The sequence below is a fragment of the Netta rufina genome (genome assembly GCF_964035555.1).
Source record: "Netta rufina genome assembly, chromosome: Z".
NCBI classification, from domain to species: Eukaryota; Metazoa; Chordata; class Aves; order Anseriformes; family Anatidae; genus Netta; species Netta rufina.
In genome coordinates this window covers 5,478,195-5,495,563 of record NC_140126.1, presented here as the reverse complement: position 1 = coordinate 5,495,563, position 17,369 = coordinate 5,478,195, and the positions used below count along the sequence as shown (strand labels likewise).

Sequence of the window (17,369 nt, the reverse complement as noted above, 5' to 3'; positions counted from 1 at the left end):
AAGTCATGGGTTCATTAATTCCTGAGACCATGGCAAAGCTGATGGAGGAGCTGTTACGAAATCCGATGGAAATAGGCAACTTCGTCCAAGTCAACAGGATAGTCGGTGAGCAGCACGGGCGTCTTCTCAAACAACTCCCCCTTGTAGCTGCGCCACTTGCCCACCGGCAGGTAGACGTCGCGCTCCTGCTTGCCCATCTCCAGGACGGGTGCCACCATGAGGGTGTCCCCGATGAGGAACTGCGAGTCGATCCTGTGGGTGGCCTCGTCGCGGGGCGAGATCCACCAGATGGGCCGGATGATGGGGTCGCCAGTGTCGGTGACCTCCTCGGCCAGCTCCAGCAGCAGCGGGGCCACCAGTGACTCGTGGAGCTCAGTGAACTTCTGTGCGATCTCCACCACCTGCTTGTCGTAGAGCCAGGGTGGGATGGAGAACTGCATGGAGGGCATGAAGGCCGACAGCTCCAGCCACCGCACGTACAGCTCACGGTCCGGGGTCTCAACTGCACCATCTGTCTTATTTGGCAGGAAGTTTCCTCCAATCATATCTGGCAGCACAAAAGGGTACCCCAACATGCTGATGGTGAGCACTGTGGGGATGAGCGACTTGAGGCCGAGCTCATAGCCCCACACGGAGTCGCGGTCAATGATGCGGAAGAAGCAGGAGATGTTCTGTGACTGGTAGCCCACCCGCACCTCCGCCAGCTCGTAGAAGGGGATGGCCATCTCTGTGTAGCGCCGCGACCAGATGCTGGGGTCCGAGAGCGGCCGGAAGGTGCTGAACTGCTTGGGCAGGTAGCTGGTCTCACCAGCGTCAAACTTGAAGGAGGAGATGCCGTACTTGTAGCGGAGCTGGCGCAGGTGGCTCTGGAACCAGTCCCGGGCTGCCGGGTTGGTGAAGTCCAGGATGGCCCCGATGCCGTTCCACCACTCCACCATGGCCGGCAGCCGCCCTGACGGCTCCTTGATGAACAGCTGACGCTCAATCCCCACACCAAAGTTCGAGGAATCTGTGTGTATGAAAGGGTGAATCCACAGGGTGACTTTAAAGCCATCCTCCCTCAGTTTTGCAAACATCTCTGTTACATTGGGGAACTTGACGGGGTCAAAGTCAAAGTCCCCGTAGGCTTGTGTGTACATGTCATCAATCTCAATGTGGCTGCAATCAAAATTGTACTTCTTTATGTTTCTTGCAAAATCCAAGAGTTTATCCTGATTGATATCTTTTTTGTAGAGTGCCCAGGTGGACCAGATGGGGTAGCGGAAGGCGTTCTCGGCGGGGATCTTGGAGGGCTTGTTGAAGTACCTGCGCACCATGTACTTATGGATGGAGGTGACGTCGGAGCCCACGCACACGCGGTAGCTCAGCTCGGGGAAGGGCTGCTGGCCCGGCGGGGGCTTGTAGGGCGAGTCCTTGTAGCGGGCCTGGAAGAAGAGGGTGCGCTCGGTGGCGTTGAAGCCCAGGTGGAAGGGCACCGAGTCGTTGATCTTGATGGCCGCCGCCTTGGAGGACAGCCAGTAGCGCTCCAGGATGCCGCCAAAGCTGTCGCGGAAGGAGTAGACGTCGCTGGTCACGTAGGGCACTGGCTCCTGGTAGCCAGCCAGGCGGATGGGCCAGTGCTGGGTGCTCATCTCCGAGCCCCCGTACCAGTGGGCGTCCTCCCAGAACATGGTGTGCTCCACCGCCGGGCCAGCCGCCAGCTCCTCCCAGCGCACGCGGTAGCACATCACCGTGTCCTTGGGCTTCACCGTCTGGATGAAGAAGTTGAGCGGCCCGCGGTGCGAGCGCGTGCAGCTCAGGATCTCGCCCTCCTTGGAGCACGACTCCAGGTCCAGGCTCCCCGAGCGGAAGGCCAGGCGGAACACCACCTCCCCGTGCTGGTTCCTGATGACGAAGCCGTCCGCCCGCAGGTCCATCAGCTCCGTCTTCAGCCGCTCCGCCTTGCGCAGGGACACCGTGTAGTAGCACCAGGCCACCACCGCAGCGATGAACAGGACGAGGCCCAGCGTGACGGCCCCCAGCATGGGCCTCAGCTCCTTCGAGGGCTTCTGCTTCATGAAGCTTTTGGGCAAATGCGTTTCTTTGATATCTCCCTTTTGAGCGTTTCCATGTTTTTCTGCTCGATGGGTAATCTGACTTTCCATGACTCCTTTGTAATATCTGTTTAGATACTTCGCTCTTTTTTTTTTTCCTTCTACTTGTTGAAAGAAAAGCCCAGATACAATGTGAAAGTGATCACAATCTTCTTTCCAAAGCCTGGCCACTCACACCTGCAGCATCATTTTTTGAAACAGAGGGTTATAAACAGTGAAAAAAGCAATAAAATCTTCTGAACAGACCTAGATCCTCCTGGATCTGTCTCTGCAGCTCTGGATTGCTCTGCTCTGTGCTGCTGCAGCCTGATCTCTGGAAGCTGAGCTGAGATTTGTTGGAGCAGGGCAATGCCAGGATTCCTGTGACTGTCCTTTGGCTGCAGCTGTGCTGTGTCCTGCTGGAACACAGAGCAGAACGGGGCCAGGGAGAGGGGCTCGTACCTGGTGACTCAGGCAATTTGGTCAGGATTTTGTTGTTTTTATATCAATTTTTTGCCCTGACAGATTTCCCTACCTGTCCATGGCTTCTGTGCATTGAATGTAGGTAGCAAAGTACTTTGCCAAAGCGTCCAGCCTCTGCAGCAGTTCCCACCATCCCTGGGGATGCAGCCCGGTGAGCAGAAATTTTATCTCCCTGCACTTTGCTCCTTTCTTGAGCTGCAGCAGGGACACGGGGACACATGGGCTTTGGGGCTGGCAGCCGCCTGCACTGCACTGCGTCAGGGTGCTCATCAGAGCCCTCCTTTCTCCAAGATGTCTTGCACTGGCTCGGAAAAAGAAGGATGTTTCCTCCTATCCCATTCTCCATTTATTTTTGTCCTAACTCAAGTCCTGTAACTCCCAGGATGCACATCTGTCCTACATCAGGCCAGAAGCTACCCTGCAATGGGGGTGTAAGATATTTAGGCACAGGGTTTGGAGTTAGGCTGTTAAACTGGAATTTTTGCAAGACCAAGAGCACGTTAGAGCAGAAATCCTTGTTTTGCTGGGAAATGCACAGCACTGCCGTACACATCCCAGCTTCATCGTGAGCTGGAAAGTCAGCCAGTGCAGTGCAGCTCCCAGCACCTGAAAGAGCATCCAGTGCCAACAAAAACGGCAGAAAATGAAGCAGGCAGCATGAGGCAATGGGGCTGACCCTGTCTGGGATCTGTGTGGTCTGATGCATCTCCAAGACCCCAAGTTTGCAGGAGCAGCCTGCATGGAGGGGAAGAAAAAAGAAGTCCTTCTTGCTCAGCCCAGCCATGCCCAGCAATACATGCCTGGTGTATTTACCCACGCTGCTGTGACATCAGTATCTAAGTATACAGAGACGATAAGCTGCCCAGGCAGCCATTAAAAATACCAGAAGTCACCGCATTCGGTATCGATCGCAGCAGCCTCCCAGCCAGCAAAATGAGCCGCTGAGCTATTTTTTGAGTGAGCTGTCAGGGAGAGCAAGACTTTGCCCTGAAAAAGAGCCAGAATGGATAAAAGCATCCTGGACAAATATCACTCCTGTGGAGCCCAATTCGCAGGAACCCATCAGTGTTGGGGAAGGGGCTTAGGGAGCAGGGGGTAGGGAGAAGAAAGGTCGCTGGTGCCCCAAGGAGATGGTGACCCAGTCCTGGTGTGGGGCAGGGACAGTTTGGGCGCAGGTTGGGTTACGCACACTTTGAGAGCTGGCAGCCTCCCCAAAGCTGGCCCGGGTCCCGGCCCTGCTTGGCGGCTCCAGCTCGGGTCGTTTCCAGCGAAACCCTGGTGTTTTTGAAAAACAAGCTCTTCGCTTTGAAGATGTTTTTATGTGCTGGGTCAGCTCCTGAGTTGCCGCCCTCGAGTTTTCCTCCTTCTTCTTCCTTCCTCCTTTAGCCCCCCTGGCCAGCCTGGAAACAGGGCTTTTCTTTAAGATGAGCCCCACCATTTTCCAGAGTAAGAAAATGAAAAAAAAAAAAAAAAAAAAAAAAAAAAGAGAGGGAAATATTTTTTATATTTTTTTTTTTCAGGACTTCTGCTTTTTTCTTTTTCTTTTTTTTTAATATTAAACAAATAAAAAATGTTTAAAAAAAAAAAAAAGCAGGGAATTTGGTACTATTATTATTTGGGACTAATAAAGGACATTCAGGAGTTTTCCTAATTTCTATGCACACACACACAGTTTTTCTCCCAGGCAATCACTTTGAACCCCTCCGTTAGTCAGGGGGACAGAAGCTGAGCTCCAGAAAGAGGGCACATGAGGGAACCGGGACCCCTGTGCCTTGCATCCCTTTGGGGTTTCCTCCCCAAAGGAGGATGCTGTGCTGCTCTGGTACCTGCATATCACCCGGGGGATCAAATCCTGTGTGGGAGATGCAGACACAGGGCATGGTTGTGTTTTATTTGGGCTGCTTTATCGGGTGCTAATCTGGTGCCGGTCCTGACCCATCAGTTAGCAGACTTTGCTCCAAAAGGAGCCTGGATTCCTCACTCCGAGGATCTAAGCAGCACAGATTAAATATTGACATAGCTGCCACCTTTACATGCAGAAAACGAGCCAGGACTTTAGACCCTCTTAGAGTTAAATGGGAGCTAAGGAAGGGTTGCAGGGGATGAAACTCATGTCAGCCAGAGAGAAGTGGAGCTACATGCCCAAACCCCTTGGTGCACCTACCCTGAGAGCCCCCCCCCAGGTCACATCTGCCCCCAGCACCTCAGCTGAGCACTTGGCACACATGGAATGAGTTTGACAGGCCTCAGTCCACTTCCCAGATGTGTGATACCTGAACCCTCAGGCTTTTTGGGCTCACAGTGTGGGGCAGGAGCTTTAAGCTGCATTTGCCTGTCCCTGGTGCAGGGTGCAGCGGCAGAGCATCACCTGCGGAAAAACCCACAGGGAAGCAATCCTGTCTTTAAATAAAGGGAGCGGTCTTTCCATGAAGACTCCTTTTATAGCAGGTTATCAGACACTTAGGGGTTGCTATCAGGCTCTCACAGGTGGGTATACAACAAGTTCTGGCCGAAAGCACCATAGGTAGCTATAAGTCATGGCTATAAACAAACCATTGCTCTGTCAGGCTCTGCAAGAACAGATTAATCATTTACCTGCCCCTTTCCAACCGTTTGAAGCGGGACTTTTTCACAGCCAACACACCCAAAGCTGAAAGCAGCTCCCCTCAGCTCCCATGTCCCGTGGCCGCCTGGCACACAGCTGCCTGTGTGTGAGACTCACAGCTCACCGGGGCAGGGGCCTGTCCCCACACCCTGTGTGTCTACATACCATAGGGAAAAAGGTTTCTGCTGTCACTGCAGACAAGGAAGAGGAGCAGAGGAGGGACAAGGTTGTCGCACTGCCTGACACAGATTAGCTACAAAGCCAACAGGGCTTAATGCAGGGGGGAAATCGCCCAGGAACCCAGACATCTCCAAGGGCTCTGGGTATGGGGACAAGGACACTGATGTCCCTGCCCCACTCCCCACTTCTCACTGGTGTACAGAGGGCTTACAACTCATCTGGGTGAGATCTCTGCTGGCTTGTGCCATTACAAAGCACTGCTGCAAAGCTGGCATCCCTGTGGAAGCTCAGGGGCCCCAGAGACATGCGTGAGCAGCTCGGGTCTGGAGCAGGAGTATTTCCTGGGGTTTTTCCTTCTTCAGAGGATCCCAGCCCCCCCATTACCTGGAACGAAGCAGCTTTTACTGCACATGCCTTTCAGTCCTGGCTGAAGTGGGAAGTCCCGTTTACTTACTTACACAGACAAACTCCTCCTTCCCCATCTGGAAGAAAAGAAAATGCAAAAACCAGCTCCTTCCCCATCCCAGGGCCGTGTCCGACTCCCGAGCCCGCACACAAGGACCACACACTGCTCCAAGCTGCGTGCATCAGCCGAGGCAGGGTCTGGGCACAGCATCTGGCTGCATCCTAGGGAAGCAGCTCCATCTGCCGAGACAGCCTGGGCTGGAGGCCGGGGATGCTGCAGGGAGCAGCTCCACGAGGCTGGCTTCAGGGCTGTGGTGTGAGTGATCCCTACACCACTACTCATCCCCCAGGGCTTGTCTGGGGCTCTGGGGAGCTCTGACGGTGCCCAAGGAGAAGGGAAATAAGCCGAGAGCTCTGTAAATAAAGGTAATATGGGGAAATAAAGAGGTGCTGTCATGTCAGGCTGCTCTGAATGACCTCTGGAAGAGTGCCAGGTGAAGGAATGAGCCAGGGAGGGACGTGGGTCTGAGCAGGGCTTCCCACCACCAGGGCTGTGAGGACCACCAGAACTCAGCCTGGCCACGCACAAGAGACTTCTCTGAGACTTTCAGAAACTTCCCAGCAGGGCTGAAGTTGATTTTTCACAAGCACTTTGAACCAGGCACCCAGACAGAAGTGCTTATCACTTCACCCTGATTAACTCTACCATGGGCTGCAAAATGAAGAGGAAAATGCAAAGCACTCAACAAACTGGTGATGGAGCCAAGAACAAGGCTGATCCAGGGGACGCAGGTCAGTGAAGACCAATAGGACATTGAAGTTATGTGACTGGGAGCCAGCAGTTTTAGGACTATCCTGTTCCCTGTGGAAGAGATCACAGCTGGAAATTCACTTGCTCCCTCTTAGGGCAGCCTAAGAAAAGCTATGAAAATGACTGAGAGAAGCATCCCTATGCAAGAGGCAAACCCATGCCATCAGCCATCCAACGCACCGTGGAAAAACGGGATTAGGAGCTACAGTGGGATTTTATATGCAAACACTTTCCTGCATGTGTAAGAAATAAGGCCAAAGTGGTGTGTGGGTTGTGTGAAAGGATGCAGGCTTTTGAAACGCACTGGAGCAGAATGATGCTGTTCTCCACATGAGTTTGTGCATCAGGGAGAAGAATTATCTGCTTTCCTGAGACCTGGGAGATCTCAGAGGCTGATTTTAAGCTGGCTTGTTTTGGTCTGTGCTGGCATGTGCACATTTAGACTGGTCACTTTCTGCAGAGCTCACAAATGCCATGGGTTTCTGAGCTAGGCTCTCCTCAATCCAGCTCTAGACAAATTAAGTGAACTCAGCTGTTTTCCTGGGGGGACACCAAGGGAGGTGAGGGTGCAGGAGTCCTCATCCCTGGAGGTGCTTAGGAGCTATGTGGACATGGCACTGAGGGATGCAGTTTAGTGATGGGACTTGGTAGGTCAGGCTCATGGATGGACTTGGTGGTCTCGAAGGTCTTTTCCAACCTAGATGACTCTGTGATTCTGTGATTTGTGAAGTTCTCAGTGGCTAGTTGAGGCACTGCAAAGCTGAACACACCAGGACTGGGAATCCAGCTGAAAATGGCAGGAAAAGAGTGGGACACACATGCTATTTTTCACTCTACAGACATTCTGAGTCCTCACTGGATTCAGACCCGGGGACTGCCCCAGCATGGTCCCAACTACATGCATGGCAGGAGAAGGACACCTTCCTGGCATTGATCAGAAAAGGCTTTCTGGGTGTTAGAAAGCAACAGTGATCCAGTGGGTTGGGAGAAATTCGGGATTCAGGAGCTCAGGGACAGAATTCCTGGCTTTGGGCAGACAACAGCCACTCTGTGCCTCAGTTTCCCTGCGTAAAATAGACTGAAGAGCCAGGAGGGGAAACCCAAGTGATATACCTGTTCCAGGGGAAGGAGTGGTAATATGATTTGTGGTAGAAGAGAGAGCAGCCTCTCCTCCAGGACATTTGATGTAATGCTCTCCATCTGCCTGGAGTGCACTGGAAGGGAATCTTCCATGTGCTCCTCCTGCAGGAGAGACACGTTCAGCAAACGCCGTGGAGAGCATTCACATTTCCAACCCCAGAAGCAAAGCAGTAATATAGATGAGAGTTTAACATATGTGCTTTTTTAAAATAAAAATCTCTGGTATTCAGTGCAACTTGGCACGTTGTCATGGGAAAATCCATTAAACCCGTTTCTGCAGCGCCTTCCTTGAGTGCAGCGCCACGGCCAGGCAGGAGAAGCTCTCCAAGTGGCTCCTGGTCTCATGGGCAGAGCTAGAAGGTTTGATGCCGGTGCCATCCTGGACTGGACCCCTAAAAGAAACGTGAAGCCATCATTTTTATGTGTTTTTATGCAAGAGGCACCTCCAGGGTTAATAACGGATCCAGCTGGGAAAGACATCAGCAGGCAGGTGGGACAGGCAAACACGAGAGGATGTGGCTGAGTGTGAGCATCTCGTTGGTAAAATTATTTCTCAGGCCTCTACTGCTGCTCTTTCACCAGACAGCCTTCGCTGCTGCCCATCAAGGAGGAACAGGGGGGCTTTGTGCTGTGCAGAACCCATACTGATGCATGAAAAAAAAATTATCCCTAAAGAGACGACGACCCAGTGGCAGCCACCGCCCCAGCACAGGGTTTGGGCAGACGCATCCCACGCCCCTCCGAACTTTGCCTTTCCTTGCTGGGCAAGCCCTGCATCCTCCCCCAGTCCCAGCCCCGCCGAGGCAGCCCGCCAGCCTCCTTAGCATGCGGTGCTCATTGCCGGGGAGTGCCAAGGAGCAGAGGTCAGAGGCTGTGAGCGCGTTGGTCCAGCATCCCCACCAGCCCAGCTCATCGCGGGATCGCTCCTAAGGGATAACCTCCAAGGGGGCTGTGTCCGCACACCAGTCCGTTGCTGATAAGCCCTCTGCCAAGTCTCCAGCGCTAGGACAAAAGAGGAGTTTTTGCTTCCCGGCAGGTTTTTCTGCTTTGAATGACAGAGAAGGCTCTGGAGGCTCCTTCCCTCCCTGAGCTGGGACACAATGGAGCTTTTCAGGCTGAGTCTGAGTTGCATTTGCCTCCTGCCTTGGCTTGAGGGTAAGTTTCTCCTCCTTCGGGGTAGCCAGAAAGAGGGAAGCAAGCTGTCTCCCAGAGTTTAACCCGGTTTTCTGCTGAAATGTTGCTTTGGCTGCAAAGCTGTGAACCCACCGGCTGTAAAACAAGTGCTTTGCGGGTGCATTTCGGGCAGAATTTAAAACAGGATTAAACACGGGTGCACAGGAGACAGGCTGGCCAGGCACTGGCACAGCTTGTCCAGGGAGACTGTGGCATCATCCTGGCCGCTTTTAAAAGCAGGTTGGAAAAAATGCAAGGAAGAGAGGGTGAATTAACCTGTTTGGGGGCAGAGGTGACACTGAGCTATCCCTGGGTGCTGTGTTCACTGCCCCAGCATTGGGAGAGCACAGTGGGATGGGGGACCCCGCGGTGCTGGTCCTGCTCCCGTGGTGGTTAGGGGGGAGCAGGACGTGCTGGGGACCCTGTGGCACTCAGCACCATAGTGGATCATCTTTGGCCAAGATCGATTGAATCCTGCATCCTGCAGGGCGCAGGAGGATTTGGAAGCCAAACAGCCTGGTGTTTGATGTGCATGGGTAGAGGAGGAAAGCAGAAATCCTGGCAGGCAGCATTTTGCAGAGCCAGAGCCATGTTCCCCAGGAATAGCCCCGCTGTCCCTCCCACCCCATCACGGGCAGAGGTCTGCAAAACCCCTGATATAACAAATAATTCCCCTTTTATTTTGCCCTTCTGCCTGAGGAAAAGGGACTCCCCGAAACAAATCCCTGCAGTGCTTCAGGGCTCATTCAGTCCCTGAAGCTGCGTGGATAACAGACCTGCAGTTTCGCAGGTTGGGTGCTCAGAGTTTTTCAGGCTGTCTCTACCAGGGGACAACAACAATGTTGACTGTGCAGCTGGGATGTTTATTCTCTAAAGACAAACCTCAGACTGGCAACTCTTTTTATAAACCATAAATCTTACCAGCTAAAGTAAATCCACCGAATTCAGTCTCTCTTTGATAAAGTCCCAGACTGAGTGCATGTGTTTCATTGTGTTAGTGAGGAGTGAGGATGTAGGTGCATCTCCTAGAAGTTACAGTGGATTGGGTTAGGAGCTGGTGGGCTGTCGGGGCAGCAGTACAGCCTCAGGGATCTCGCTCTTTCTCTTTGCTCTAAAAATGATCTTGTCCAGTGTTAGCAGACGGTGGTGCTGTACTGTTGTTACACAACAGGAGCCCCACAGCTATGATTTTTTGGTAAATTAAGGATGGTCACAGGATGTTTCCCAGCAAACCTCCTTTCCAGTGAAATACATTTGATGCAATCACACAATCAGCTGCTACATTTCTGCTAGACTCCTAATAAAGCCAAAGGTGTTTTGCAAGAAAGGAGTTTATCTCAGCAGTGTCTGGCAATGCCCAGACACTTGCAGAGCAGAGAGCAAACACATTCTTTGTTTGGGGCCAATCTCCTCCTGCAGCCTCTCCCCATCCCATCCTGCCCGGGGCTGGATGGGACAGCACTTAAGGCAGTGGGCAGGACAGAGGTGCTTGCCCTTGACAAACATCAGAGGGTTGGTTCATTTTCCTGCTGAAAAATGGAAATCCTGGAATTGCCCAAGCTGTTTCTGAGAGTGGTTGCTTTGTAAACTCCCTACGAGGAAGGGGGGAGCTGAAATGTTGAAGTTTAATGCTGCCCCAGCACCGTAAGATGTGCAGTGGGAACTGAGCCTCAGGCACAAGCAGGATCCGTGCGCTTACAAGCAGACAGAAACTGCTGAAATAATGCTTCATTTAACATTGATGGATGAAATGAGCCTCCAAGGAGGCTGAATGAAACAGCCACACACGAGAAGACCTCTCAATTCTCATGCATATCCTTTGGGGGTTGCTCTCCTCCTGGCCACATGTGCTGCTGGCTGCTCCCTGACCCCTCGTACCCCACTCCCCTGCAGCAACCCTAAGCAACGTGCGTGGAAGAGGCAAAAAAAAAACAAACGTATCTGGAACTTTTCCTACTTCATACATTTTTCCAGCCTCAAACTATTTTCTTGGGGAATTTCCTGACCCTATTTAATTATATTTGTTGGCTACCAGATCTCTTCCCTCTGCCTGCATGGTGGCAAGGATGGATGGCTGCTGTGTGCAGAGCCACCTCCTGCACGCTGTGAGCCTTCCCCTGACACCCTGTCCCATTTGGGACCAGTCCCTAACCAGTCAACCTCTACCCATTCTCTCCAGACCTCTCTGGATTGTGTAGATCTCTGCCATAGGACTGGTTTTCCCCACATGCATCAGCTTCATGGCAGCCTCACTGACCTCCTTTGCTTCTCATCAGCTGTCCATGGGTTTTTCCATGCTAAAACTTTCATTTTTTTACTATGACTGCTTGCTCTCTTGAAGCTTTTGCTGAGATACTTGGTCAAAAGTAGCCCTTGTATCAATAGGGAGAGCAATGAAGTCTTGTTGGTCAACCAAAAGTGAGATTTTCCTAAAAGAAAAACAGCAATGATTGGGAAAAAAATAAAAAGAATAAAAAATAAAAAATAATAATCTTTTTTTTTTTTTTAATGGACAATGTGGTTGCCAGAAGCTACAGCTGGAAAATAGTATTGGATTACCATTTTACTGGAAAGTATTCTGAGTGCAGACCAAGAAGTATTTGCACTCAGGTACTTGCACTGACAAGCCATTCACCAGTTAATTACTGGTATTACCTGTAGACTTTGTTGACTTTTCTATAAAAATGACATGGCTTGATGAGAGCTGATCTGTTGTCTGAAGTGATGGAAATAGTGTGCCATAAACCTGGAGTTGCCAGGTAGCTGTTCACCAGCTCCAGGTCTGCCTGTTCTCCATTTTATAAAAAGGTGAATTTAAATAATGACAAAGATTTCAAAAACTTCCCCAGATGCTAATTTCCACCAAAAAATGTCCTATTAATCAAAGGACAAAAGTTCTCAAAACTTTGGAGTTGTCACCATAGGACAAGCAGGAGGGATTGTGGGTGAAAAACAACAGTAAAAAATGAAATCAGTGCAAACAACAATCACAGTTCCACAAATCAACAACCTGGCTTGGCAGTTGGGCAACATGAGCAACATCTTAATCCTATGTGGAAACTGAAGACCTGCTACTAAAATAAGTAATGTAGGAGGTATTGATCTGCAGCTCTAGAGGAGAAACCTACACTGAAACATCCTGACACCTGTACATTTCTAAGAGACCCCTTGAGAGCAACAGTCTTGATTTGCCTTTTGTTGGTGGAAGCCATGGAGTGGAGGATGAATCCAGAAAGTAACTGGAAAATCAGCCAGGTGGATTTTCAAGCTGTCATACAAAAACAGAAAGGCAGCTCTGTTGCTTTTCGCTCTTTACCACATTGCAGTTTGTTGGGGACCCAAATCACAGCTATAGCTGATAGCATATTTTTTTCTCAGCCAAAATACTTTAAAAACAAAACAAGCCTTCCTTTGGGAACACCTGGCCCTGCCCTACTCTTTTGGCAAAAAGTCTGTTCAGACCTTTTTTTACACACCAGTTTTAGGAACTTCCCACAGGCAGCTATGAGAAGAGCCGTGCTGTAAAATCATTACTAGCCGCCCAACATCCTCTTGGGTTGAGTTCCTAGTCCATGCCTTGCTGACTGCTCTGGGCTGGGCATAAACCTGCATAAACATGCAGGCTTTCAGTGGAGCTATAATGATTCGAACAACCTCCAGATTTCGGAAAGTAATTCAAGTCTTTTCTACACCCTAACATGACTGCAAAAAAGGAGGCATTTCTAGAGAAAGGATGCCTTAGATTCATGGAGTGGACAGCACCATGGCTCTCACTTTTCCTCCTTCCTCCCATCTGTCTCCACAGTGGGTTATGGACCCTGCTTTGCTGCAAGGGTGGTATGAGGCTGGAACTGGGCCCATGGCAAACCATGTTTCATAATTTAGGAGAGCCTTAGTACAACCCTGTTCTGGCATTAAGGAAGGATCTAATTTGGTGTGTAAATTGCTGGGGAGGAATTAATGTTTGCTACATGTCCACTTTCTCACTATCACAGCAAGTTCTTTACAGTCCTGATCTGGCTTCTCCACAAACGCTAAAGAAAGAGTGCCAGTCGCAGCACTTCCCTGTGTGCATCTGGGTTTCCTGCCTTTGACCAAATGTATCTGGTTCATCACACCCCTCTTATGACAGCAAGTGTTGTTCATAATTTCCTCATCCTGCGACCCTGGCATGGTGTCCTGCGTTGCTGGGACTCGTTCCCTTGTATGGAGGCAGATCTCTTCATAAGAAGCTGTTTCTGGCCTGCATTCAAGCCTTCTGCTCAATAATTTATGTTTGTCCATCAATTGCCACACCTCAAGCTGCTTATTTGAGTTAAATTAAACGTGATGTTCCTGTGAGTGATCTCACAGGGCAATGCCTTGCACTGAGCTCCATCTGCAGGGGAACCCTCCTGCCTTCATTGCAGCTTCCCTCCTGCTACTGCATCTTCTCATTTCCATCAAGCCCAGACCCTCTGCAGCAGATGGAAACAACATGCCAGGGCCAAGGGCCCAGCACAGCACAGAAACAACTTCTTATTCAGAAGAGACACTGGGCTGTGGTTTTGCTCATGGCAGGATATGATAACCTCAGGCCATCACAGCAAATTGTGCCTGCTGCTGTGGTTAGTCACATTTAAGTCCCTTCTGCCTTTATTCAGCATCTTTCTAGACTGCCTGGTCTTGCAGATGTGCTACACTGAGTCAGTAGGAAAGCCCCTTTTTATGTTTAGTCCTGAATTTGAATCCTGGTAAGGGATCAGGGGTCTGGATAGAAAAGGGTAGTAGCTCTGCATTATCAGTGTTAGGCGCTGGTACAGGTGCCAGCAACGAGGGCAGGAGAGTGGCAAGGTCAGATGCTGTGCTTGCCTGGAGGAAGAGGGTCAGATAATTGATAACAGGGCAGGGAGTGGTGTTGTCCTCATCACCACTATGTCCGAGCAGCTAAAGATGCCTTTCCCTGCATTCTCTGGTTATTTTTTTCTTCTTTTGGGCTGGGACCATTTCTGATAGGAGCTGGAGGCCCTCTCTAATGTGCTTAGAACAAGGACAGGGACCAGACCTGCTGGCTGGGCTACATGAGAGGATGGGGGTCTTCCAAACCCTTATCCCTCCTGATGCTGTGGGAGATCCCCATGAAGCAGCCTGTACAGGAGATGCTGTGTTTGTCCCAGGTGGATGCCTGACTTACAGGACAGGTAGAGGCAGGAGGAGGTGAATTCCTGAGTGTGACTCAGTAGTCATCTCCTCTCTACTGAAAACAGCCTCTTGGCAAGAGAAATCAAGCTAACTGAAGCATTTTGTAAGACTGAGGAACAAGACTGGGGAGGGCAGAAGAGGCCAAAGCTAATGCTGATGTCCCCCAGTCACCCAGAGTGTTTTGGGAGCCTGTGCTCACTCAGCTCTGACTTACCCCTTGCCTCTGCAGAGCCTTTAAAGTGAGCCACCCAGCCCCAAATAATATGAAAAATGGCTTTGATCAAGCCTCTGCAGGCACTGCTTAGAAAGAACAGACACCAGACACTTTTGCAGCCAGACTGGGGCTACCGCTAACTAACATTCTCCTGGTGGCATTACCTTAATTAGGATAGGAACATGGCAGGGGTTTTGCTACTAGTTCCTTTTACTACAAGGAACAGCATGTCCCAAGGGTGGTCATGCCACAGAGAGGCATTTGCTTTTTTTTTTCTTTCTTGCGACCAGACAGAGTGACAGTATCATAGGAAAAACAAGCTGGCTTCATGTGCCTTTGCTAGAAATTGTTTATTTTGTTCCTAAAAATACAAGGAGGCCAAAATGTTCGAGCATGAGTAGCTCGAAGCAGGCATCTATTCCAGCTCCACGAGTAAATCTGGCATTTTCCAGAGACACTGAGCTCACATCCCTAGGGTGTAAGCTGGATGCCATGCTCTGCTTGCTCCAGGTTAACATTTCCAAAATGTTACGGCTGATGGCCTTATTTGAAGGGCTGCTGGGACTTGGCAGTGCTAGGGAAAAAAAAAAAAAAAAAAAGTCATTTTGTTTCCTGACTGAGGAGTCTCAGTGCCTGATGTGTATCCCAAGGTGGAAAAGCTTCTGCCTTCTTTGTGGCTATACTGCTTATGGCCTGCAGGGAAGGCACAAGGATCGCTGCCAGTTACCTGTATCTAATCATGAGTGACTCATTTAGATAGCAATGTGTCAACCTCAGGAAAGCAATAAGGTACAGGTAGCAGATGGTGAACCCATGCAATGGACACAGGCTCACATCTTGGCAGGGATCACATGAATCATAGAATCACAAAATCATTTAAGTTGGGAAAGACCTTCAAGATCGTCAAGTCCAATAGGATCATAGGGAAAATCCTGCTGTTGATAGCCAACTTTACAGAGATCGATGTCATGAAAAGCAACACCACCAGTAGGGAAGTTGCTTGGATCAAGGTTCAGAGAAGGATTGTGGTCTTTCCTAAACCAAGAAGAGTTTAGCTAGACCTCTGCTCCCGAGCTATATAGTCATGATTATACTTTTGGACATGAGATACGATGTAAAGATAGAAATCTATTAATAACTTGGTATCATATGCTACTGGGGAGCTATACAAATCTTAAAGGAAAGCACATGGGTTGCAGGGCTGAAATTCCCTAGCTCACATGTATTTCCCTGGCAGACAGACTGCTCTGGATTTTCAGTGGGGTCAATCTCTGAAAACTGAGACGTGCGTAAGACAAAGCAAGCAGGTAGAAAGGGAAAGAAGCTGGTAGAGAACAAATGGGTATGAATGTGTGGATAGCATGGTGATCCTTTTAGAGGGTTTATACACTACCAGAGGCTGCAGACAGAGAACAAAACACAAATATGGTGGATAGGTTAAAGAGTAATGCTCTTCAAAATTAAAATCAAAAAATGAAAGCTTCAAATGGACAGCCATTACCAAGCAAGGAAAAGAAAATAAATCACACCTGTGCCAGCACGTTTAATAATAAAACCCGAACTAAAACACATGAGAAAAAGACTTAGAAGGGCAACCTAGAGAGAGCATAAAAAATTACTAACAGACACTTTCAAGTATGAGAAATAGGAACTTGGTGGATGCCAGCAGGCCAATAACCGATGTAAATGTAAAAAGGGTGGCCAAGGCAGGGCTGTGAAGCAGGGTAAAGAGGACTGGAGTTTTGAGCTACTCGCTGACCTCCCAAAAATTTCATTTCCATTTAGGCACATGAATTTGGCAGGAATTTCCTGGATCAGTGGCTATCACAGGTCTGTGAAGCACAATATGTCAGCATGGACATATCCATCCTCTTCTTGGAGCAGGTGCAGGAGCCGTACCATGATTTCTGGTTGCTTCTCCCTGTGCATTTGAACCTGACCAGAAAACCCAAGGCTGTTTCTGATTTAGCAACCCAGCAGCATTATTAATCTAGCAGACCCCTAGAATTTCCTGAAAGAAAACACAGGAGCTCTTTTAAGCTATTGTTCCTATGCTTGTTATTGTGTATTGGCTCCTGTTTACACTGTCATTACGTTTTTCAAGTAGTGAGCAAAATACATGCTGTCAGAGCAAAGTATTGTTCCTTGCTTTGAGAGGGGAAATGCTGCAGAAACAGATGTTTAGATAAACCTCATTGTTCTCGTCTGATGTTGTTTATCAGTCTCCTCTTTATATCCAATATCATATGCTGATGGGGGTTTTAAAACTGTGATTCCTGGGGAAAAGATGAAAAAATGTCACTGCAGGAGCTGAAAGCTGCCATTTGTTAACTGTAATTAAAACTGAAAGATCTCTCAGAACTTGTAAAAAGCTGAACCATTTCTTTCTATCCCCCTACCTGCAACTTAGGCATAAAATACACAACAGGAGGGAGGTACAGCTGTGTCAGTGACATATGGTTTTGCATTTAACATTTTGCTCAGGATGTTCGCAGGCCACACCAGTTGATTTTGTACTGAAAATGGGTGTGATTGTCCAGTTAACAGGATGATATCCATCTCAAATCATCAGAGATGTTGGAACCTGTTGCTATTAAAAGCAAGAAGCAACTACTGAAATTGCTTCAAATTGCACGTCTGTTTTGGGATGGCTGCAATGTCTCTTACAAAGGGATCCATACAAAGAGTAAATTGGTGTCTGGGGAGCACAGACCAGTGTCAGGTGTGCTATATCCAAGTTTACTTTAATACTTTTGTGAGTCTTGTCAGCCAAGTACTTCCAGGCTTTTGATGGGGTATGGTTTTATGCTGATGTTGCTGTAATATCACAAGAAGCCACTTAATGAAAACAATAGTCCAAGATGGCCTAACTAGTCTCAGGTGAACAGAATTTGGCGGTTTCAGGGGTTTCAATTGCTTTTTTAAATAAAGAAATTTTGAAACAGATAGGGGAAAAAAACATCTGATTATTTTGGAGAGAGGGAAAGATGGTTATCTATTTGAAGCTACAACCAGTTGAAATAGTGAATTAAATGTATATAGACAGATATGTCATAAAAGTACTGTTTCCCAAGGACATTGAGTTTTTTTCCATTTTTTATAGGG

The 17,369-nt window shown here is 49.2% G+C and overlaps 1 protein-coding gene across 1 annotated transcript; it reads right to left on the bottom strand.

Moving 5' to 3' along the window:
• Positions 1-53: 53 nt before the first annotated feature.
• On the bottom strand, positions 54-2,144 carry LOC311221208 (myogenesis-regulating glycosidase-like; the record flags this gene model as incomplete). Its single annotated transcript, XM_084305049.1, has 1 exon — positions 54-2,144. The coding sequence occupies one exon, from the start codon at positions 2,142-2,144 to the stop codon at positions 54-56; it is 2,091 nt and encodes a 696-aa protein (XP_084161175.1).
• Positions 2,145-17,369: the final 15,225 nt, after the last annotated feature.